Below are 13,401 nucleotides of genomic sequence, written 5' to 3' on the forward strand. Positions count from 1 at the left end.
CAATCTGTGAAATCACTGAACAATGAAGGAGATGAAAACACCCTGGCCAGCTGGGTAAACCAAGCAATCAGTACGTGCAAGGCTTTGTAAGGAACTGCTGTCTCTCACTCAACTGGCACTGCAAACAAGGGTGAGGCACAGCACGTGCCCAGGCGACATGGAATGAGCATGTAAGCACTGCAAGCGTGGAAGAATTAAGCGTGCTGATTTAATTACAATAACCAAAAACAGAAGAAGCCACCATTCATTTACATTGCCATTCAAAGGCCATTCTGTTCACTCCTCAGATTCACTCTCTTCAGTCCCATCAGGTTATCCCCGATTCTTCTGACTCCCCTGTCACCATTGCTCTCATTTCAAATGAGTGAAAGAGAAACAGCACCCTAAGGGAGGGGAATTTTCATCAACAGCTTTTTTCTCTTGTACGTATTCTGTGAGCCAAAAAATATTCTTTTGTAAAATAATTACCAAATATTTGTTTGGAACATACAAAGGCTTCTAGCCATCCCATTAAATGAACTCAGAGCTGCTGTGCTTTATGTATTTTTTCCAGCTAATGGAGTGGAGGAGAAAAAAAATAATTCATTGTTTTGAGTCCAAGCCACAGAACAAGTCTTCCTTTCAAGCGCAAAACAAGCAAGATGCCCTCAGCATTTATGTAGGAGGACAAATAGTCTGCACAGACATTGTCTGCTTGTACATGGTACAGAGAACTCCTTGCCACAAACAGGGAGTGGGAAGCACAGATCAGCTTCTAAAGAAATCCCTGTTCTAACTTAGTAACAACACGTGAGAGAAATGTAGTAAAGAAATCCAACTTCTTCCTACAGTCAGAAAGGCAGGAACTATGTAATAACTTGTTCAGGGACTTTACAGACAGTTTAGTTTTTTTACTTTCCACTTGTTGTCTCAACTTCACAACTTTCTTTGCTCATTCTCTCCCTTCCCCCAGCACAGAATCGTAGAATCACTCAGGTTGGAACAGGCCTTAAAGATCATCAAGTCCAACCGCAATCTAACCATACTACCCTAACTAACAACCCTCCGCTAAATCATGTCCCTGAGAACCATATCCAAAGGGTTTTTAAACACATCCAGGGATGGTGACTCAACCACTTCCCTGGGGAGCCTATTCCAGTGCTTAACAACACTTTCTGTAAAGAAGCTTTTCCTGTTATCCAAACTAAACTTACCCTGGCACAATTTGAGGCCATTTCCCCTCATCCTGTTACCAGTGAGAAGAGACCAACTCTGCTCTCGCTGTAAGCACCTTTCAGATATTGGAAGAGAGCAATAAGGTCTCCCCTCAGCCTCCTTTTCCCCAGACTAAACAGCCCCAGTTCCTTAGTCTCTCCTCATAGGGCACATTCTCCAAGCCCTTCACAAGCCTTGTTGCCCTTTTTTGGGCCTGCTCCAGCACCTCAATGTCCTTTCTGTACTGAGGTGCCCAAAAATGAATAAATAAAAAGGTCACTCATCATTTGCTCCTTCAGCACACATCACTAGAACATTGTTTTCTTCCCCCTGCTATCTTATAGCAAGAGACATGACAACTTGGAAGCAGTAAAAAGGCCACAGTGTTTGTTATTTGTTCACTCTTAGCCCTCCACTTATACTTTTGGGTATACAGTAGCAGTTTGGGTATATACAGTAGCAGTTCCCACTACCTTGAACTCCTTCATCTCCCCTGCCATAAAACCACACAGATAATCTCCAACCCTAGATTCTCACCCTCTCTTTCCACTTTGACCAGACTGACATACCTTTTCCGTACCTTTTATCTATTTAAATACTTCAGTTGGAGAGAGTTGAGTTTGGAGTCATATTCCAATGACATTTACCTACTGGTCCCATTCCTCAGGCTTTCTGAGCTTTAATTCTATTTAAGAAGGAAAAAAAAATTATCAGGACACCATCAGAGAGAGCATAGCCTGAAGAATGGAAGCTCTGCAAGCCAAGTAGGGCAAAGATAAACATGCATTATTTGCTCTTCTCCCACCAAACCTCATTTATCCTACCATCTTTTCCAAATTCCTGAAGTCCCAGTATTTGCATCTGAACACCTCTTCTAACCTTCAATTGCTTTAATTCCTCTCAACAGAAACGTGCTTTTTCCCACCAATCCTCTAAATGGGCCTCCTCTTCCATTTATTTTCCTCTCTCTAGCATTGCTGGAGTTGTTTTACTCTGATTACATCAATCTTCAAAAATTAAACTCTCAGCCACCACACTCCAGTGAAAATACTTCAAATCCAAAGTCCAATGGCTCATCCCCTGCCAAGCCTTGGGACCAGTGCTCCACCTTCATTTTCTTTCCCAGGCAACTCCTCTATTCCTCAAATAGGATGAGACGCTCTTCCTCCATCCTATCCCTTCTTATTGTTCCCAAATTGGACCTTCATCCTGCATCAAGGCTATTTTCACATCTCTTCCCTCGGTAGCTTGCATCTGGATCTCACTGCAGAATACATTCAATCGCCAGCACTGCACTGGCTTCTCAGACCTTCTCTGCTCAGGGTCTGTCTTCTCTGTTCAAATAATCTCAGTCCAACATCTTTGTCAATGCTAAATTGTCAGTTCACACTGACAATGTGCTGTAAAGCACAGCACATTTCTTCCCCCAGAGCCTTCTACCACTGCATTTATCACCACGGTTTATCACCATGGACCAGAGCCACATGCCTCTCTGACTCAACAAGAACAGTGTTTTTCACTTTTCTTCAGTAAGAGGATATAGATGAAACTTCCCAAGTCTTTCAGAGTTTCCAGCCACCTGCACAGCTGACAGTAGTCCAAGAACTCCACTTTGTACAATAACAAAGATACATTTTGCTCTGGATTTGAGGAGTACTTCTGGGCTTCTGTCAATAGATACTGTGATTATTTTCTATAAGTTATTTCAATTGCAAGCTTATCTACATCTTTCCGCCTTTATATTTTTACAGAAATATAAATCATCTCACACACTTCTCACAGGAAGCATCTCATGGCCTATTTCCTAGCAGTTCTTATTTAGGGTAGGATCAACAACACCTGCATCAGCTAACTAGTAGGTAGCTTTTGCCTCTGGCCGCTGAATCCCCAGAAGCACAAAAAGGAAGGAAGGATCCTGACTGGCTTCTTCTGCACAGAATGGATATATTCACTGCGTATCAGAGCTTAAAAGCTGAACATTCAGTTACCACAGCAGGATGCCACTACTGATGTCCTGCGCTTTGAACGTGAGCTGAAGTTACCACAAGGAGCAACCATTGCTCACGTTCCCCAAACACTACCCTCAGCACCAACCAGCTGACATCCAGGCAACAAGAACGCCTAAGGCATTGTTTCTATCTAGTGACTAAATGACCTCACTGTAAAGTAAAAGACTAGAAGAAGGAGGGGAAAAAGTAAAAAAGAAAAAGCTGTGCCATTGGTAAAGTAGAAGCACGACATCTGGCAGACTTGAATCAGTCAATACATAGCAAAGACAGCTGGAGAGTCACAATATCAAGCACGACATCCCAAATGCTATTTTGTTCTACTGAAAAAGACAAACACTAATAATATAATCATTGGGAACTGAATACTAACTGCTCCGAGGGTAACATTAGGAAGATATCTCATATACAAGACCACAATTTTCTGCTACAAATTGATGGCAGGAGATACAGAGCTTGCCATACACACACCAGAACAAACATGACACCGTTATAGAGTATCTCCATCTACCAACTTTACTGACTAGGTACTGTTTCACTTTACTTGCTGTAAACGAATAAGACCTTCCTAACTCTGAAGGTACTACAGCAGCTAAAGCAGATTCAAAGACTCAGAGCTTCTAGGTTCCATTGTAATAACACCGCAGCATGTTTGCCACAGGATATACAAAGCTAGGGAAAGAGTTGCATGTTTTCAGCTATTTCAGTCCTGACTCAGAACACAAACCCCTGGCATGCATATGTCAGCACTGATATTATTATGAGTGGAGCAATGTATTGCTCTGAAACCACCTACATGAAGGAATCCTTTACACTTACCCAGCAGCAAAGTATAGGAAGACAAAGTCATTCGGAACGGATAGCAGACAAGCGTTCTTAACCACAAGAGTTTGCACCTAGTTAGTTAAACAAATTATGGTTAACTATTCAACTTCCGGTGAGGCCATCAAGCGTACAGTATTCATCAGAGAATACTCTGAAAAGATTGCAGCATGACACTGCTAATTGAGCTTCACCAGCACCTTCCAAATGGGGTACACTTCAATGGAGAAGGTGGCTAACCACTCACTACAGTGCACTGAGGGTGATCTCCCTGCAGCCATTCCCTCTGGGATCTTTGTCCAGGTCAGTCGAGACCAAGTCGCACATGATGGGAACCAAATCCGTGCAAGAACCCTTACGTGTGTGACTAGTTATCTAACAGGTCAAAGTCTGGATACCTCCCCTTGTCTTATACTGCTCTCCACGTTCAAAACTGCATTCTTATTCCTTCTGATAGCCAATGTCCCTAACAATTTGGAGGATCTGCTTAAACACTGCAAGCTTATTTCACTTCCTTCAAGCTCTCTTAAAACGTGTCCAAACATTTGGCAACAGCACCTGCACAAACCTAACAGTGACCAAGCTGGCAGTGCTTAGAAACAAATGTTCACTTAAGCTGTTGTTTTTTTGTTTTGTTTTCCCCCCGTTGCTTTGTATCCTGATTGCTCACACTTTCTTCATGATGATTAATGGAAAAAAAAAAAAACAAACCCACAAAACATTAGGGCAAGATTTGATTTTTCATGTTTTTCTTGTACAATTTTGTATACAAATATAGGGCACCTGCTGTGCTAGGCAGTAGCTGAAAATAGAGCTTGGTAATATTTCACAAGGAAAGTTTTTCTTGACACTGAAAGTTTACACTAATTAATACATAGTTGGAAGTCTTTTAGAGACCAGTCTGCGCCGAGATCACGACCCAAAGAAAGAGTTCTGTTAATTAAGACTATGAACATACCAAAATAGACTTGATTCCTCTGGATCCAACTCAGCTTGATCACTAGGAGTGCCAACAAAATTACAACACAAACTAAAGCTGTAATCATAGGCATTTTATTCCACAAGTACTAATACAGTCTAAGTGAAAACTTTTATCAGACCACCAATAGATGTGACAGTTTCTGAAATACGTTGTCCTCCTCCTGAAATGACTAGTCATCAGTTTACTAATTAATACAAACAAATTGCTTCATTTATCTTAAAGATGTCTAGTTTCAATTATAAATAATGTCTCTTATGGATGAAAGATCAGGAAATAATCAAAAAGTCTGATGAAAGAAGGATTGTTAAAAATTCAGGCAGGCTGCAACAGGTAACAAGTTGACAACAGAGCCATGAATCAAGAAGAATGGATGCATTAATACAGCAGACTCAACAGCTCACATTTAAAGGTCTTGATAAAACCAAAATAAGTCAACATATCTGTATGTTTATAACTGCTTCACTAGCAGCTGTAATTTTCCAGGAGCAAAAGAGGATGTGAGATTTTTCTAGTGATTAGGTCATAAGTCACAAAAACTATATACGCTTGCTAAAGAGTGTTTTCATTAAGAAACAACATCATTGTGAAACATAGTCCACTGTTGACATCTCTCTCAAACTACAGTTTCATGACATTTAGTTATTCCTCATACTAAAACGTCTTCATATACAACCAGCAAGAAACAACAGCACTCAGCTCCCTACAACATGTTTGAGAAAGGCAGCACAAAGTTATACTTCCCTACTACAATTATAGGCACCTATTTCTCCTTAGGCCATCATTACCTCCTTTTCAATAAGATATATGCTGGAGCAATTCTATCTTTGATGGTCTCAACAGCTAGGAGCAGACAAGCCCAAATAACTCCTCTGAGATCTGCTGAAGTATCCAGATGTGGGATCAAACTTCCACATGAAGAATTCATTGATGCAGTTTAGTCTTAACACAAAAGAAAAATCCATGTAGGCCATTCCAGCCAATAGTAAAACATGCTGTATTTCCTAAGAAGAACATACAAATATTAAGAAGCCATATACCTTGGTATAAGAAAGAACAGACTGCCCAACCACCTCCACACCAGAAATCCATCATGGTGTTACCTGAAGTCTCATTGAGTGTATAGATATAAAAATGCATATATGCATGTATAATCCTATATACATATTATTGCACATCACTTTGTTGGGTTGAACCTACCTGGCTCCTAGACACCCAATCTCTCACTCCTGCTTACCAAATAGGACACAGGGAGAAAATAAGATGAAAAAGCTCATGGGTGGAGATAAAAACAGGGTGATCACTTGCCATTTACTATCACAGGCAAAACACATTTGACCTGGGGAAAGTTATTTTAATTTGAAATAAATTGTATTAAAAGATGGATTGTGAGTAGAAAAAAAAAAAAAAAAAAATCAAGCTCACTTTCACTCATTTCCAATTCTTCTCCCTCCCCCCCCCCATGCAGCCTGTGGCATATAGAAGGTTTACCATCAACGCATAATGGCTTCTCTCTGCCACTCCCACCTCCTCACACTTTTTCCCCAGTAAAAGCACATGTCCTTCCCACGGGCTGTGATTCTTCAGGAGAAGCTGCTTCTGCATGCACTCCTTTGGGGTGTGGATATCTCCTCTTCCATGGTCTCTTCCACAAGATGTAGGGAAATACCAGCTCCATCATACTTTCTTCCACAATTTTTGCTGCAGGGGCATCTCTGCTCCAATGCCTGTGGCACCTCCTCTGCCTTCTCTTCCCAAGGTGCCTGCAGGGCAGTTTCTCACTCTGTGCCCCTGTCCCCTGCCTGCCAGATGATGTTTTTCCCTTTCTTCCCCAAGCTGCACCCAAAGCATTGCCCTGTTGGCTGCTGGGCCAGGCCTTACCTCACACGGCAGCATGGTAGCCTCTAGCCCAAATCTGGACAGAATACTCAATATATTCATACAGAACACAAAGCAAAATCAGCTACAGAAAGGATGACCAGACAAAAATCATACCAGCCACTCCTAATGCCTAAGTTTCAAAGCAGCAAAGACTAAGTGCAGCTGCCTCAAAGGAGGGGAGAACCACCTAGCTCTACTCTGAATCATCAACCACCAGAAAACCACCAGTGCTGCAGCAGTTTCTCAGGTTTCCTTTCTCACCAAGTACTTCAATGCACTAAAGAAAGAGAGTTTCCTGCCTTTGGTAGCACAGCCAGTCCTGCGGCACCCTAACAGCTCTGAGCAGCAGAAATGCTGCTGACACCTTGCCTATGAACACCTACCACTGACTTGCTGCTGGGAATGAATGATCATCCCCCAAGCAGATATGGGCCCAGAAGAACAGCTGCTAACACATTCGCTTTCTGTTGGCCTCTTTGCACAGTCAGTTGGGCTCTGCCTGACTCAAAGATAAGAGAAAAAGTGAAAAAACACTGCATTTTATCTCAAGTGGAAGAAATAAGGTTTTGCTGAAAGCCTTAGGCAGGCTGTGGTAACACTGTCAATAACTGTGTCACTTTGCCCTGCATATCTCTGTGTACCTATTTGACAGAACTTACAGACAAGTCTTACAGTCACATTGGTACCAGCTTCTACAAGCTCGGTTTTTCAGGTAGTTTCTTTCATATTATGCAGAGCTGTACGTTATTTCACAAAGGGGCAGCAGAAGAACTCCTGCCAGATTTACATCTCCAGATCACACTTGTAACAAGCAACTATGGACATGAGAAACAGCATGAGAAACAGCAGAGTGCCTGAGCTCCCTTGCAAGATAGGCCACAGATTTCTTTCTCTACTGTACTACTCCCTCAACTTGGAAAGTATAAGAATGTAGATGCTTGTGAAGGCCCAGAGTTCCACAAACAAGTATTGCTGTTGAACTGCTTAATGTTCCACAGTTACACAACCAGTCATATGTCAGGTTTGGGCAGATCCGTATTTAGCATAGAAGGTGATAACATCTAGCCCCACTCTAGTAACTTTTCCCCACGGATCACAAGGCAATATACTTCCCTGCCTATGCCAGAGAGTGGGATGCTTTCCAACCTTACGTGGTTTTCCTTCCGTTACCAACTCAGTTTACAGGAGTTCAAGTTCAAGTAAACAGTTTTTGTTGACCAAGTCAAACCGAAACAATTAAAGACCTAAAGAGACGAGTAAACTTACTTAAAGTGCAAAGGGTATCTGGAACAGCTGATAACAACTATTTTACCTCTAATCATGCAATACTAACACAGCTGCTAGCAAACACAGCCGTTTATCCCTGCGCACAAGAAAAGGTTCATGAAAATAGGAACTAAGATTAAAGAAGAGCAACAGAGAACAAGATAAACAATATACCTTAAAAGAGTCTCCTTGAAACACAGTGGTCTTCTCCCACAAAAAAAGAACTTTAAGTTTGTTTAACTACAGAACTGAAAGAAACTGAGTACATATGCTCAACATGTGACAGAGATATTGAAGAAAGAATCCCATCATCACAAACGTTTCTTAGAATTATTACAGCAATCCACTAAAACTGTCGCAATGCCTACTAACATACAATATCATGGATCAGAAGTTGGAAATAAAAAGAATTCAAGGCACAGACAGCAAAGGTATTTGTCACTGGCTGGAACAACTGCCTCCATTCTAGGTCAGCACTAGGTACCAGTACAGTTGAAATGAAATGGTATTCAGGTGGTTTTAAGAAATAAAAACACAACCATGTTGTGAACTGCTGATAATCTAGTGCTCAAAATCTAGCACTAGCAGCACAGAAACTAAGCCATCCAACTGATTACCAACCTGCAGCTAGCAGGATTGGACAAGGCCAATCTGTTCTGGTATGAAGGGAGACTTACTTTCAATAGCTCGAGCAAACTTAAAGCTCTCTGCAGACTCTATCCTGTACCACCTCCACTGATGCTTGCTCACCCTAATCTTTCACTACTTGCTAACCAAACTTGGTAGCAAATTCAGTAAGCTAATAACTACTTATAACCTGTGTCAGCGTGACTACAAAACCAAAAGAAAAAAAACTGGTGCTACATATTTTCAAGAAATTCTTGCTTCACAAGACTTTGTCACTGATGGTGCCAATTTAAATAGGTCCCATGCCCACTTGTGATGTAACATGATGAATCTGACCAGGAACTAGCTCATGTTCAAAAAAGCATTTCTTCTATTGTTTTCCTTTAAACCAGACCAACACCCTAACCCAGTTCACTATTCACCACGTTTGCACAACAATGACTGTGCAAGATTAGGAAGAAATGACTAGCAGCTGCTTCAGACAGCTTGCCTGAGGAAGACTTCTCTTTTGGAAGTGCTGATGGCTTTGCTGCTCCCTCTCTCTATAGCACTTTCTCAGTTTACACCAAAGCACTTCTAGAGACAACCCTTCCAAGTAAGGCAGCACTTTCACCCGTGCCTGTGCCGACTTTGTCAAGCTTTAGGGTATGCAGCATCACCACACAGCCAACAGCTCTTCCCCTTCCACACTGGAAGAGTGAAGCAAATGGAAAATTCCAAGATGCATTAGCCAATTAGATCTTGGAAGTTCTGTTACATACGCAGCTTTATAGAATTTATTACCAAGAGAGCCCTGTTCACCATATTTCACTTCAGTACGTTACAAAAACAAGTTACCAAAAATTGTAACTGATGGGAAACAGACAATTGAGGATGATCTCCTACACTGGCTATTTCACCTAAATTCACACGCCCTGATTTGACCCACCTCAAGTATATCCAGCAAGCTTCCTTAGCCCCACTTAACATTATGTGTATTAAGAGCCAGCAAATGTACCGCAAAGCATCTTCTGCCAGATTGGAAGGAGAAATTCATATGACAATCAGCTTTCTTGTTCTCCTCATGCATTTCAAGGCAAAAGGTAGAGCAGCACAAACTGGAAACTGCTAACCCAACAGTGAAGATAAAAATGCAGAAGCTGAAAGACGCAGCAGTAGAAGGGAACAACGTACATGTGACTTGATGTAATCACCTACAAAACAGGCTTTTTTAGGTCAGCTAGCAGACTGATCTGATCACTTTAAAGTGATGAAGGTGGAAAGGAATCACTGGAGAGACTGCCCAACTGAAGGGTAACCTAATCATTCAACTAGTTCAGAAAACAATACTGATGTTGATCATGCATCAAAGTGCATATCCACAGCACCCATGCTATGGGTATGGGTACAGCATACTGTGAAACGCCATACCAAGTAAATACTTGCTCTGCTAAATAGCTGTTGTTCTAAGATAAACATAAATCACTGCAATTTGAATTCCCTATCAGTTCAGACCTTCTTATCCTCTCCTGTCACAGCTTCCGCTTACACAAGAATTCAGTATCCTTTCTATTGCACTAGTCACTATGCACAGTGTAATTCTAATCTAGACCAGCCCACTAAGAAGATAAGCAAAGCTCAAAAAAGAAAAAAAAGACAATAGCCAACACTGTAAGAACGTAAAAAGTTTCCACACTTTTTGATTTATTCCTGGGATATCTTGATTCAATAGTCTTTCAATTTAAACCTGTCAGCATGTTTGCCTTGTAAAACCGGATGGTACCCTGTACAGAACACAGGCACTCACAGCCTACTATTCCCAGTCAGGATAAGACAAGGCCCCTGACACACAATGCAATAGATGAATAACACATTCCCTAATCTACTTCAAGTTAGACAGCAAGTGAAAAGGTTGTATGCATCATTACAGAGAGGTAGAGGACTGGGAGGCTGGGGTCAAGGGAAGCCTGGGCATCTTGGTAATAGCATGTGGCTTGTAAAACATTAACCTATATTTTCAACTTCTTCAGAAATTTATTGCTGCTACAAGCAAGGTAATCTGAGGAATACTCCCACCTACAACCTAGCTAACAGAGAGTTTTCCCACCTTAGCACTTCTTCCCTTTGCAGAAACCAAGTAAGCGCTGCAAGCAAGGAAGTCTTCCTACCTACAGCATCAGTCTTCCTACCTACAGCATCAGCTCTGTTTGAAAGAACTAACTGCTTCTGACTGGTTGAACACAACAAATCCTGACTAAACCTGGCACAAGCATGAAGACAGCACTGCAACCCTGACTTGTACTGTTATTTTCATAAAACATTTCAAGAAGCAACTGAAATATGCAGGTAAGCTCAAAGCAATGATAGATGCCAGAGGTATTTAACATCCCAGTATTCCTCTGCTTGTTATACTGACCTGTGTGTATGTGCATGTGTGCACACGTGTGAGTGGGTACAAGGAGCAGTAAGAGACAAGGAGCGAAAAAATCAGACTTTGTCAGCATGAGAAAGAATGCTAGGAAAACTAACACTCTTTCCAGTAGTGTCTAGACATTCTTCAAGACTCTCAGAAGTAATCAGGCACTGCCCTTGTGTTCAAGACAGATCTCACTTTAAGTGATTACTTATATGGCTTACCAATTGAGGATTCCAAGATAATCTGTTTCCCTGATGCTCTGGCTAGCTGTTCTAGGCTCACCCACCATACAAGATATAATAACTAGATTCACTACTCACGCCACAAATGTGCACAGAATCACAAAACATTTGGGAACAATCCTTCGTTTTTACAAGGAAGCAACCAAGTCTTCATATGACTGAGCATAAACAAATGGGACAAACTCCAATGCACACCTGCAGCTGCACACAAGAAAATAAGCCTAACACTTGTTGTCTGGATTTAGCTATAAAGCAACAATTACATGCTTGGCCTCACAAAAAAACTATGATATTAAACTCAGCCTGTACAACACATCCCACTTAGTAACATTTCTGTCTCACTGCAGGTTATTGGCCACCAAGCGTATCAAGAGGGAGAAGAGCCACAAACCACAGCAGCTAACTGTGCAGCACACTCCCCAGCCACATAGCACATCAGGGTAACCAAGTGGCAACAACACACAACAGAAAGTTACTTCTGCCCTTCCACTTGCTTGCTGGAGTCTCACTTCTCAGTTTCTCATAAAATGAAAATTCAGCTCAAGGAAAAAGGAAGGAAAAAAAATTCTTGCTAAACTGCAGGAAGTGAAGCAACACATGGGAGCAGAAAGGCAGACTGCTACACATGACTGCTTACACCCTTAAACCCTAGAGAAGGTCATCTTCTCAGTACCAATCAGCTAATTACCTTGGATATCCAATTGGACAGAACAGCTTGCAACATAGCTCTTACCCCCCTGCAAGGATACAAACCTTGTATCAACTCCACACTTAAGAAGAAGAAAAAAGAAAAAAAAAGGAAGTATTTTCAAAGAAAACAGAGGATTAACTGTGTGTGGTGTAAGCATGAGGAGAAGCCAACAGGAGAGTAATTTCTGATTTGAAATATTTATATTGAATATATATATATATAATAGGCACAGAATCACTGTCCAACACAGATAAAATAGCTGTTTTAGCATCCATTTAATCCTTTAAATTGTTATCTTGCATTACCCACCCACCCTAGGGAAAATCTCCTTCAAAAGAATATCTTGCACCTTTGCTTGCCTTTAAGATACTGCATTTGGTTACATACTTCATGCACTGCAGCGATCTCTTTCTCTGAGCTTCCCATAGCATTACTGCAGTTCTACCTTTTGTTGTGGTCAGGGGAAGTATGTGCCCTTTTTTCTTTTGTCTCCACATTTATTTTCAAAGAACTAAGTTTTACTCTAAGCTATATATTCAGCTTCATTCCAAGTATTACGCTGCCTCCGAATGCGTACAGCAAGCCTTAGCAATCTCTACTTACACTTATTGCAAAATGCAGAAGTTTAGGTAAACGACAGCCAAAGTGCAGTGCCATTTGGAAGGAAGTTCCTCACCACTGGGCACGGATCCTCAGACTTGCAGGTTTTGGTTTTTTTTTTCCAGAAGTTTCCAGATACGAATAGACAACAGCCTTCTTTAGAGATTGCTACTAACTTCCTTTGCACAGTTTCAACCACTAAGTATTACCAAGCAAAGCCATTTTCAGGTGGCACACTAACACTGGTGCCTCCCTTCTGTGCACACACACAGCTGTTTTGGGAAAGTTGCTTGTTTTCATTTTAAAATTAAATGGCAAACACAGAACAATTAACCCCATCAGTACGTATGCCACAGCAAAGCTATGCTTTATCCTTGCCATTACTAGCACTCCAATATTAGCTGTGTACTTACTCCCCATTCACAAACACTTGATTTTGGCTGATGTCATTACTGCTCCACCCAAATATTTCACCGCTGACCGAACACAAAAGGTGCTTTCTAAGTTGTTTCCTACAACTCTGGCTTCCCAGATGCTGCTCACCTTCCCACTCCACTGTGTCCTCCCTCAACAAAGAGGACAGGTGTCCCATGACTGTGCAACCAAAAACACGAACCAGAGAGGCTGACGTGCATCATGGTTGCCACACGCCACGTCGCTGGACCCTGGCAAACCTGGCATCTATGTGAGCAGCACAG

At 41.6% G+C, this 13,401-nt stretch overlaps 1 protein-coding gene across 6 annotated transcripts in view; it reads right to left on the reverse strand.

The window, feature by feature from the left end:
- The window catches only part of MPZL1 (myelin protein zero like 1), a 36,990-nt gene that overhangs the window by 22,813 nt on the left and 776 nt on the right, over positions 1–13,401 (reverse strand). For 2 of the 6 annotated variants that reach the window (XM_052703361.1, XM_052703371.1), the window contains exons 1-2: positions 5,790–6,041; positions 4,020–4,096 (exon numbers count right to left, since the gene is read on the reverse strand). The exons of 1 other annotated variant lie outside the window; for it this stretch is intronic. In XM_052703361.1, coding sequence (XP_052559321.1) covers positions 4,020–4,096; positions 5,790–5,929 — 217 coding nt within the window. In that variant the 5' untranslated portion in view covers positions 5,930–6,041. Of the gene's footprint in view, positions 1–4,019; positions 4,097–5,789; positions 6,085–9,772; positions 9,798–13,401 lie in introns of those variants that run through there. 3 more of the 6 variants (XM_052703342.1, XM_052703379.1, XM_052703388.1) reach the window with 3 other exon arrangements.

This window comes from Tympanuchus pallidicinctus, unplaced genomic scaffold (genome assembly GCF_026119805.1).
Source record: "Tympanuchus pallidicinctus isolate F22 unplaced genomic scaffold, pur_lepc_1.0 scaffold10, whole genome shotgun sequence".
Classification (NCBI taxonomy): domain Eukaryota; kingdom Metazoa; phylum Chordata; class Aves; order Galliformes; family Phasianidae; genus Tympanuchus; species Tympanuchus pallidicinctus.